The 12023-nt window shown below is 40.8% G+C and overlaps 1 protein-coding gene across 1 annotated transcript in view; it reads right to left on the bottom strand.

Moving 5' to 3' along the window:
• LOC120413751 (SNF-related serine/threonine-protein kinase) overlaps positions 1–12023 on the bottom strand; it is an 80710-nt gene that overhangs the window by 7399 nt on the left and 61288 nt on the right. Inside the window, exons 2-9 of the mRNA XM_052710210.1 lie at positions 8334–8569; positions 8053–8271; positions 7810–7985; positions 7608–7749; positions 7329–7541; positions 7125–7262; positions 2739–2853; positions 963–2681 (exon numbers count right to left, since the gene is read on the bottom strand). Of these exons, the coding sequence (XP_052566170.1) occupies positions 963–2681; positions 2739–2853; positions 7125–7262; positions 7329–7541; positions 7608–7749; positions 7810–7985; positions 8053–8271; positions 8334–8557 (2946 nt within the window). The 5' untranslated portion in view covers positions 8558–8569. The remainder of the gene's footprint in view (positions 1–962; positions 2682–2738; positions 2854–7124; positions 7263–7328; positions 7542–7607; positions 7750–7809; positions 7986–8052; positions 8272–8333; positions 8570–12023) is intronic.

Raw genomic sequence — 12023 nt, 5'->3', positions numbered from 1 at the left:
CTTTCTCAAATTTCAAAAATTCTGCTTAAATTTTTTTTTAAATTTAAAAACCGAAAATTCCAAAATTTCAGAACAAAAAATTTATTTACGTCACCGCAAGAATGGGTTCCATCTTAGATTATAGATTTCCATAACTTTGTAATGTTCATAACTGTTATTCGAGTTCAGTTACTTCAATGAATTAGTTCAACTAATCAGAAATAATGAATTATTACTACAAATTATGAGTATTTTCTTCGGAATATTATGAATAATTCTGCTCGACGAAAAACGATAGTTGATTTGCCGGACCTCGGCATTTAGTTCTTCCGAGATGTTTTGTTTTCAGAAGAATTCTACCGAACTCAAAAACCAAAATTAACTGTGCAACGGTGCAAAAATCGTTCTTTTTTAACACTGGAACGCCCAACGCATGTCCAACTTACACGGACGCCCAAGCCTCCCAAAAAAGGTGGAACGGTAACTTCAATTCGTTGGTTCTCGGGCATTACTCAACCAATCGGAACGATTCTTGTTTCCAGTGATTTGTAAGAATGTCCAGATGATCCTAAAATTTTGCAGAACTTGATTTGAACAAATCTGTAATTTCTGCGACCGAAAACAGCGTTCCACCTTTTTAAAAAAAGACTGTCTCCAGGGAATTTTTGGCGATTTTTTTTTACACGCGACAAAGAAAGTTGGAACGATGTTTTTGTTCGCAAAAATTACAGATTTGACCAAATTAAGTTCTGCAAAGTTCTAGAATCATCTAGACATCCTTATTAATCACTGGAAAGAAGAATCATCTTGATTGGTTGAGTGATGCCCGAGAACCATTGAGTTGAAGTTACCGTTCCAACTTTTTCGGAGCCTTGGGCGTTGGAATGTTAAGGTGGCATAAAACGGTATTAAAGTTTGACTTGCTTTTGCCCCCAGCTGTGGAGATGTCCTGAAACGCATCACAAAATAGTTCTAAAACTCACCTGAAAGTATCGTCCAAGAATTTTAATCTTTTTCGTGCTTTTGCTGTTGTTGCTCTCGGAGGACGCGTACGCCTTCTTCAGCTCGACCATGATCTCAATATCGTTTCCGGTGGCAGCACCACCATTCTCGACCTCGACCGCTCGCTCCCCGCCGTCCACACTGCTGGGCGTTGAACTATTCGACGACGGATGCTGCTTCTTGAAGGTGTGGAATATCCGCGCGCTGAAGCCTTTCGGTTTACTTCCACTCGTGCTGCCGGACGTCGTCGTCGTCGTAGTCGTGCAATCTGCAACCTGTTTGCTGTCACCGCCACCACCACCGCAAGCAACGCCAGCTTCCTCCTCGTCCGGTGTGCTGTCGTTCTGCCTCGTCGTGCGATCGTTTCCGTCTTCAAACGGACAATCGTCCGCGTTTGGCACATTGTTGGAGCAAGCTATGGCACCGGCGGCCGCGGCCGCAGCAGCTGCAATCGCAGCCGAATGCGAGATCTCCGACTCTTGCACTTCGGTGATCCGATTGAGGGATTGGCTCTCGCGAAGTCGCGTTTCGACGGGCCTCCTGCGACCCCGGTGGCGCCGAAAATCGACCTGCTGGGAAGACTTTCTGTGGGTTCCGCCGCCACTTCCGCCTCCGCTGCCGGAGTTTTTATCCGACGGCGACTGACTGCTGTTGCCGTTGGTGGAAGTGCCGGTCATGATGGCCCGCACACAGGCTCCGGTTTGCGTTCCGGACGGGGCCGCCGCATTGCCCGGGTCCTGCGAATCGCTCGAATCGTCGTGTGAGTCCCGCCGCTGAGTTTGTGGCTTCACGGTGGAATCGACAATTTTGTGCGCTCGCTTCTTGCGGTTCTCCGAGTCGTCATCCGACGCGTCCGAACTGCTGCACGACGCCGTCCGCGACTTGTTGAACTTTGTCCGCCGATGGACGTTGTTGCCGGCAGCTGGCCCACCCGGGGCTTGCTGCCTCACGTTGAACTGATTCCTGACCACCGGCCGCGGGGTCGTACTCGTGCTGTCCGAACTGCCAACATCCGTGCCCTCCTCGAATATCTCGTTCAAACAGTTGGTGTTGGCGCTTAGAATGGTGTTCGCCCTGGTGGGCGATGGCATCGTCTTGTACTTTGGAATCGTCGAAGTGGTCACAATGTTCAAACTCGGAAGTGGAATCGTGATCGTCGAACTGTCCGTCAGAATCTTGGTGCTCACCAACTCCACGTCCTTAATACTAGCAATACACTTGTCAAACGATCCGCCCCGCAAATTACCATCACCCAACTTGCCCAAACTTGGCTTCAAAATGGAGGAACTCTTCTTCACAAAGTCCAACCCACCCCGCTTGATCTCCGGCACCTTCCGCTGCAGCCCTCCACCCGCGATCCCGAGCCGATCTTTGGTACAACTGTTTTCGCTCGTAATCAGCGTCACGTTACCGATCGCCCCAAACCCCCCGAGCATGGAGTTCTCCTTCGTTTCCTGCTTCATCAACTGCTCCAGTTCCTTCTCTTTGGCCGCAGCTGCCGCCGCCGCCGCCGCCGCCGATGCTTCCTGCTTCAACCGCTCCGACTCAGCTATCCGGTCCTGCACGGTCACGTTGATGCGGCCCTCCGAGCGGGAGCCGCGCCTGTTCAACGGCGTGGACAGTTCCTCGTGGCCCGCACCAGTCACGTCGTCCTCGTCGTCCTCCTCCTCCTGCACGATGCTGCACTTGCGGTTGCGACCCTACGAAATTGAAGATTGTTGAAACAGATTTATACAAATTTAGCATAGTAAAACTACCTGTCCAGTTTCAGTGCCCGGTGTCCGCGGTACGCTCAGCAGCATTCCCAACTTTGGTGGCAGCAAACTGTCCTCCTTCGGGTCGTCCTCGGAGTCCTTGCGGAAGTTTTGTAATCTATTAGGGATAAGGGGAGGGAGAAATTGGATGACGGGGTTTCGAAGGGAGTTTTTTTTTCGTACAAGATAGTTTGTTCTCTCACGCAGGCAACATTTATTCTATGCTAGAAATTATTATGTACATTGTTACATCTACTCCGTCTTCCATAAAAAAGCAAAACAAGTCAATAAACTATTAATTAATAAGGCATGCAATATTTTAGACAATCCTCTGGTTAAAAGTGGAGATGTGATTATTTGGTTTTTTTTTGGTGCATTATGTTCCCAATATGGTAAGGCGCCTGCAAAGAAGAAATTATTCGTACTATTCTTCAAGTAACCAAGATGGGAAAATGGTAACAATACATGTGGGTGAAAATGATTGATCGAAACAAACAGTTTTCGGTCCCAATTGAGTAGTTCTCTAGAATTTCAAAAAAACCTGATTTTAACTTCTGATCTATTTGATGTCTTCGGCAAAATTGTAGCAAAATTGTGCCAACAAAGTTACACTTCTAAAAATATTAAGAAATTTTTTATATTTTTTTACAAAAACTCAATTTTGACAAATTGTACCCCCTTCGATTTTTTTGTAATTTTTGGTTACGATCCCAAATTTTACGTTACGTAGTAAAATAACGCTCCCTTGGCACTTTTTGTCTACAAACACATATCACAACATAACAAAAAAACGTTTCTTAATCCACCATTAGGTGGTTGATGCCTTCCTCACATGTATAAAGTTATTTTTATTTTTATTTTTTATAGCTGACTCGGTCCAAACCAGATCCCAGCACCGAAAAGGACCTTATAAAAAAGTGTATGAATAAAAAAAATATGCCGGATACAACCTTTTCCAGAAAACATGCAGGCTCTCATTTGAAGCAATAATGTGGCAACCGCATCTGGCGTGCCTCTCGCGCGTAAGCAAAAATACCCGGCCTTTTGAGGTTATGCAAAAAGTCACCCTTTTTTGTATCTATTAAAATCTGTTTCATAGCATAACTTCTCAAATACTTCACTAAAGTGATTTTTTTTTTCAATAGGGTCTTACTAGACCCCAAAACGGACCGAATAAGGCTAATCCGGCCAAAATCAGTTCAGCCAGTTCTGAGATAATCGTGTGGAAAAAAACTATGTCTACACACATTCCCACAGACATTTGCCCAGAATTTGATTCTGAGTCGATATGTATACGTAAAGGTGAAGGTGTATTTAAGAAGTTCAATTTTCGAGTGATTTTAAAGCCTTTCCTCAGTAAAGTGAGGAAGGCAAAAACGAGTTTTTGTGATTAAAAGTTATTTAAAAAAAAAGTTTATTTTTTAGAGTGTATCTTTTTTTAATGACCGAGCCACGTAGCCTAGTGGGCAACGCTTCCGCCTCGTAAGCGGTAGATCGGGTTTCAAATCCCGGCTCGGACCAACACAACTGGTGATCTTTTCCCTTCTGGAATCAACTGCTTAGTAAAGAGAACGTAGTATCACGACACCTTAGGGAAGGCGACCTATGGAATGTTAACATCAACCTTAACATGAAAACATTAAAAAATGTATCCGTAGTGAATTTTCAATAGGCCACTCTTACTCAACGAGAACTATCACTACAGCAATTGGGATAGACTGTTTACATCCAAGGTTTTGCCCTTTTGAAAAGTTACTACGGATATAACCTACAATTTTGCCGAAGATACCAAATTGATCAGAAAATCCCTCATCGAGAGACAAATTTTCGTATGTTTTCATAGCACTTCTCTGTGGAAGCCCCCAAATTTGTATGGAGACTTGTAGAAACTAAGGCTCTGAAAGGCATTATTCCCGATCGGCCATTTGGCGGCCATGTTTGTTTCAAAAAAACATTCAAATCTTGATTCAGAATGTTTCAATCAAAAAATGGGTTTCTTTGTGTTGTTTGTAGAATCATTTTACATATCGATGCCTCTGTGCTCTCGTATGCTAACTAGATAGGAATCCCAGCAAGCTTAGTACAAGAGAGCACAGATGCGTCGATATAGTGATTATTTTTTCATTTCAATTTACTATTTCTGAACCCTGAACTCAGAACCATCATTGCCCCAAAAGTGAAAAAAACCATCTACCACCTTAAATCGATCCTTGAAATTTCAAAGTTATTTAAAAAAAACATTACTTAATCCACCTTTAGGTGGTTGGTGCCTTCCTCTCATTTATAGAGTTATCGAATTTTAGTAAACAAAAACAAATAATAAAAACCTGTTGGAAAATTGGTTGAGGTTATGTCAATTCAGACCATTTTTTAATTGCTTGTAATTTTAGATAGGTATGTCAGATCTGGAAACTTTCTTAATCCACAAGAAAGGTATTTTCATAAACTTTCTGAAAATTTATAATATGGCAGGTTTTCAAGCAAAAAACACCCTTTTTGCAATTTATGAAATTTATATGCAGTTGTTTTCTAAGCATAACTTTTGATATGCTTTACTAAATCTTATAAATTTCAAAAGGGACTTATGGGACCCCAAGACGAATCGAATGAGGCCATTACAGTCAAATTCCTTTCAAAAGATAAGATCGGGGCCGATTTTTCGAAAAAATGCCAAACTTTGAAGGTCTGTGCCGAGCTCCAGGGTGCTCCAGGATCTGGCCTACACGCCAGTGATGTTTTGGTAAACGCGTTGGTGGCCAAAGTACCTCAAAAATAAACATTTTTGAAAAAAAGTATTTTTACGGGTTAAATCCCATTTAAAATTGAAGGGCGGAGGGCCAGCTCCTGTTTCGTCCAATCAAGCTCATATTTGGGATTTGGGCTCAGTATGCCCACCGGAACAAACCCCTGAATGCCCGCCAAAAAGTCATTTATGTTACATCCTAATGTCTACATACAGCCAAACACACAGACATTTGCTCAGCTGGTGATTCTGAGTCGATATGTACAAATGAAGGTGGATCTAGGAGGTCTAACTAAAAAGTTTATTTTTCGAGTGATTTTATAGCCTTTCCTTAGTAAGGTGAGGAAGGCAAAACCAGTGCCATAGCATTTTAAAAGGCCATCAGGTGGATACTACACTGAAAAAAAAGCTGAGATTATGATTTTTGTACGAAGGAATTTTGTACAAAAGGGAGCATTTCGCAGTTTTGTCCATACAAAAATGATACGTATATATTCGAAAATCTGTATCTTTTGAAGGAATTTTCTGAACGATTTGGTGTCTTCGGCAAAGACAAATACAATTGATGGGAGTATCCTTTTATTACGTAACGTAAAATTTTGGACTTTTGACCCCGCTCGTGACATAATTTTCTGATCTTTTCGAAAAAGAACATTTTGAATACTTGAGAATCGAGACTACCATTTCAAAAGGACCAAATATTCAATATTACGCCCTTTTGAAATGTTAGTCTTGATTCCAAAGTTTTATATCGATCAGGAAATTCTTTCTAACGATACAGGTTTTTGAATATTTGCGTAACTCTTTTGTATAGACAGCTGCGATACAAAATTACATTTTTGGTCAGAGGGAAAAGCTGTCAAAATTTTTGAGTCAAATAAAAAAAAAATACAAAAAATTCCATTTAGTGAATTTTGGGAGAATTGCTCAATTATAAACTTTTGATAAGAAAAGATGTTTTCCTCCGAATTAATTTCATGATAAATATTTTGAAATCAACATAAAATTAAAAAAAAAACAAGAAATTTGGATTTTACAGACCGTTAATTTTGAAACAAATTTTTCCTGAAAAAAAATTAATCATCAAATCACGTAAGGAAAGATCATGTATTCTCATCGGGTTTTCAACTAATAATAATTATTCGATGGATAATTAGGAAATCAACAAGCAAATTTCAAAATAAAATTTGCAAAATAATGTGTTTGTATGTGAAATGAAATCAAACAAATTTGGATGATGATAAATCCAAATCCTAGACCAAGGATTCGATATTTTTCCCAAATTCATATTTTAAATAACTAGTTTTTACGCCACACTTTCGACAGGCACGAAACATTTTCCTAGCTGGATCTAGTTTTTTTTCTGCTTGTTTTGTGGTTCCACCATACAATCCTCAAATTACAGTAATCCAATTGGCGTAAGCCAATATTCCTCTCACCCTCCCAAAACAAAAAGAAGCTTCAAATCATGCATGCATGCAAACCAATTTACGCGAAGGTGGTGCTTTGTTGGTTTCCTACCCGTGCCCTAAACACAGTACTCCGTGAGAAACGTGTGAACATGAAATACTACTACCCAAAAACGAACAAATGAACATGACACATGCATCAGCGGTAAGAAGTGGGGAAAAAAGCTAAATGCTTACCGCGCCGAACTGGACACCGGCAACGTGAGCTCCGGTTTCCGCTTCTGGGCTTCCTCCTGGCGGTGGGCGCGCAATTTTCGCTCCGCCAGCAGAAAGTACGTCGCCGTGATGTGGTTATACTCGTTACGATCTAAAGCCCTGCACGAGAACAAAAAAGTTTGGTCAAGAAGTGTCTCAACACGTTAAAAGAACTTGGTAGCTTACTCTAAAATTTCCTCTTTGGTAGCGATTTTGCCGTTGACCATCTTCTGCAGGATGAGCGCGTGATCCTCCTCGCTCACCTGCTCCCGGCTGACCAACGGCAGATACTCGGGAATCTCCTCGGTGCTGCTGCCCTCGAGCAGCCACGGATCCTGGGCGATCTGCTGCAGGGTGGCGCGGTTTTCCGGCTCCCGCACCAGCATGGTGCTGATGAGTCTGAAAATGAGTAAGAGGTTGAGGTTTGATTGGTTGTTTGGAATTTTGGAAGTTGGGAAAGGTTACCTCCGACAACCTTCCGAAACGTGTTCCGGCATCGTGTACTTGCAGTCCATGATCATCGTGAGCGTCTCGGAGTCGTTGGCCTCCTGGAAGGGAGGATGGCCGCAGACCAGCATGAATAGAATGACTCCCAGTGACCAAACGTCTGTAATTGAAAAATATGTTTAGTTATTTGAAGAAAACAGTCTGACCTGGAATAACTCACCAACTGCCGGTGCGTCGTACGAATCGCCCAGCAGAATTTCCGGCGCTGAATAGGCCAGACTTCCGCAGGACGTTTCCAGCTTTTGACCCGGACAAAATTTGTTACTAAACCCAAAATCAGTCAGTTTTACCACTCCCAGCTTCTCGAAGAATACTACATTCTCTGGTTTTAAGTCTCTGTTGAAATAAAAAAAAATAAGTTGTGGTCAAAGTCCTCACTCAACGACGAACGCCTTCTTCTTACCTGTGCACTACATGCAGCTGATGGCAGTACGAAATGGCCCGCACAATCTGGCGAAAGTACTCCTGCGCGACGTGCTCCGACAGTCCCTTGTCGTGCCGCATAATGTAATCGTACAGATCTCCACCATCGCCCAGCTCCAGTATCAGGTATAGCTTCGTCTGCGTATCGATGACCTCGTACAGCCGCACCACGTGCGGATGCTGCACCAGCTTCATACATCTGCAAGTCAAGACCGATTATTACAAACTGACCTAACCCAACAAACCGTCCTCTTCACTCACCGCACTTCCTGGAACAGGTGAGCGCGCGAAATCTCGTCCAGCTTGGTCTTCTCGATGACCTTGACGGCGACCTTCTCGCCCGTGAAGACGTGCCGGGCCAGCTTGACCACCGCAAAGTGGCCCGAGCCGAGCGTCTCCTCCAGGTCGTATAGGCCAGCTATCTTCCCGTCGTACACTCCGGCCCGGTTCACGGCGGCGGACATCCCGAAGGCGCGGCCCTGCATCGTGACGGCAATCTGGAAGGGTTTGGAAGGGAGAGAAAAAAAAACACAAATTAGTTACAAGTTACAAGTCACAATGCGTTGCCACGTGACGAACGTGCAGACTAAGCCTCGTTTCAGAGAATTTGAATTTATTGTTGTGTTACGGAAGGAATCGCACAACACGTGTTCCGGACAAAAGAACTACAACTTATGTAAGTTGGCGGTTTTGACCGTGGTTGTTGTGGCGCCCTGGTTAAATCCAATTATTGGGTTCTACTACGACGCTGTAGGTTTTCCCCAGTACTTTCTCTAATTTAAGATACATCTACCTGAAAGTTGAGATTTTCACCAGAACTCAGAAATTGTTGAATAAAAATCAACTACCGATCCTGACATTTGGTGCAATTTTTGAAAAAGAAATATCCTTGACTAGTTTTTTTGAAAGTTTGCGTAAATAAATATTTATTTTGCAAAAGCTCGAAACTATACAAATGTTTCACAGAAAAAAACAATTATGGTATTTCAAAAGTCACCAAATATTGTTTTAAACACATTGAACTAATTCAGTTTCTTTTATATCACTGAAAGTAAAATTGAATTTGAACAGGTCCTCTCTGATATTTAATTTTAAAATGTCATATTTTCAACAAACACTTCAGTTTGGAAAAATCTTTAAGCTCAAATAAAGTATTTTTAAAATCTACCTAAGTTTAATATAAGTCAAACGAAAGCATGTTGAAAAGTCTGTATTACAAATTTAAAAGCGGTGTGCTGCGTTGTGTTTACCGCAGAGAGGATTCTGAGAACGAATCACATTTTACAATATCTATAGGGAAGGAAGGATGCGTGGACATACCGTAACAAAAGCTGCAATATTTTAAAACTAGAGCACTGCCGTTCTACGCATAAATGTCCCATGTTCAAATAAGTGCAACTGAGAAAAACACGATTGAAATTTTTCGACCGTTTTTTGTGGATCTACGCATAATTGTCCCGTGGGTCCCTAACGTCATGATTCGAAATCCGGACACTAAGTAGCATATCATTTTTGTTATAGCTGGCAAAAAATCATGTAATAAGTTGGAAATGTAGAAATATCATCAGGATGTAGTATAAACAGTCAGTTTCAAGAAAATGCATGCAACATATGTCTTTTCTAACAATTTTTCATCAGAATTTGAAAATTAAAATGCCTCGTTGTGCTTCGAATCTCGGACACTGATAAAAGCTGATTCGAAATCCGGACACTTTTGCTTCGAATTCCGGACACTCGATTTTACTTATGAATCGCACAAATTTGGACTGAAATGTTAGTGGAAGGCATTCTTTAGGTCTCAAATAAGCTGTTAACATCAAAACAATCGATAGTTTATATAAAAATTTGCTAGAATTTAAGAAAATCGAAACCATAAATTTCTGCTTTGCCTTCCCGGTGCTTCGAACGCCTATGAAATATTTCAAGTGAAATGTTTCGCATTTTTGGTAAACTTATAATTTTACTGTATTTAATTGTTTTGGCATTAACTACAGCGTTCAAACAAACTTTAAATAAAAGTTGATGTTGGAATTCATCAAATAACACAGTTTTGACATTCATAATGCGAACTTATATCCAAATAATTGTTAAAACAAGATGAAGTGTCCGGGTTTCGAAGCGTCCGGGAATTCGAATCATGATGTTATTTACCCCATAAGTCCCTGATCATCCCAGTTAGCAGTTTATCACTCTTATTTGTAATCCTCTTGCTACACAACAGGTAAACAAGACACAATACTTCGTAAAACTGATTATTTCGTGAAAGAAAATACTTGGTGGGACAATTATGCGTAGAAGTACAACGCTGGGACAACTTGGTGTTGTTTTCAATGTGTTTCCGAACAAAGTACTATATTTTATGAGTTTTTCGAAAAGTAAACGTCAAACTAAACCTAAAAATGGCAAAAAGTCAGGATCGACCAAAAATGACATGGGACAATTATGCGTAGAACGGCAGAATCTCCGAGATTTCGGTCATTAGATTTTTTTTGTAATTTTTAATCCGGCTGAAACTTTTTTGGTGCCTTTGGTATGCCCAGAGAAGCCATTTGTCCATTAAATTTTCCATACAAAATTTAGCAGCTAACCACACAAAAATGACATACGAAAATTCAAAAATCTGTATCTTCCAAAGGAATTTCTTGATCGATTCGTTGTCTTGGGCAAAGTTGTAGGTTTGGATAAGGACTACACTGAAACTTGATTTGATTTGCAAAAAAAAACTTTTTTAATTTATTTTTACTTTCTGATATGTTTTAGGGGACATCAAATGCAAACTTTTCAGAAATTTTTAGAGCGGGCAAAAAATCTTTGACCGAGTCATCAGTCATCCCACATATTCGGAACACCCACAAATTCGGAACACTTTTGTGATAATTTGTCAATAGCATGGCAAGTGCAGCTTTTCTCTCGACCCTACTATTTTTTGGACCTTTATTTGGACATTTTCTTGCTATTTCACTAGTAAAAGTAATACTTTTTGAACAAAAAACTTCATTTCAAATCTATTTTACCTTGAGCAGCAAAACACTGCCTCCAAGGTGCCTGTTCCATTATTGTGGGATGTTATTGTGCCTCCCACAATTGTGGAACACCTGAATTTAACTGATATTTTCACAAAAAAAGTTATCAGACCATGGATAAAACATCACTAAGCTTGAGTTTCACTGGTTGCAGTGTGTGAAGTCATTATTTTGTTACAAATATGTACTCCTGGAGAGATCCAAAGTTTGTTATTACATCCGTAAGAAAACAGTGTTCCGAATTTGTGGATTTCAAGGTTCAAAGTTTTTCTTCAAAAGCTCGATATAAAAGTAAAAATTTGTAGTTGTTCGATACAGCATTCGAAAGATCGCATGAAAAGCTTTCAAATGACGGTAGGGGGAGAGGGTGTAATATGCACCCCCTAAGGGAAAACTGTGATTTCTCAACCATTACAGCATTACTGTGGAAGAATTTTGTTCGATGTTCTAAAACAACTATTATTCTTCGTCATCCATGTGAAAAAAGTCTTAAAAAACCTCAAAATTGTTCGAAAATATCAAATTTCTAAAAACATTTTTGATTCATTTCAAACAACCATGCGGGGCAATATGCACCGTAACATTGGGGCAAAATGCACTACAACAACGGGGCAAAATGCACCACAACATGGGGCAAAATGCACCGGGTAAAATCAGTTTTCACTAGTCACCACTAGCTGACACCGCTGTTTTTACTAAGGAGCTTCACAGCGGTGCATTTTGCCCCGACCAGGCTTTTTGCAGAAAATTTACTTAAAAATGCATTTTTTGATGTTTTTGGACTCATCTATCTACAGAATAATGAAGATTATGGCAAAAACTATTTACCTCAACACTTACAATATCAATAAATGCTTTTTATATTGTCCAAAAATCATAATGAAAGTGCAAAGAAAATTAGATGAAAACACAACATTTTAAAGTTTTG

This window comes from Culex pipiens, chromosome 3 (genome assembly GCF_016801865.2).
Source record: "Culex pipiens pallens isolate TS chromosome 3, TS_CPP_V2, whole genome shotgun sequence".
Classification (NCBI taxonomy): domain Eukaryota; kingdom Metazoa; phylum Arthropoda; class Insecta; order Diptera; family Culicidae; genus Culex; species Culex pipiens.
Note: the sequence above shows the minus strand (reverse complement) of the source record. Positions and strands in the feature narration are given on the sequence as shown.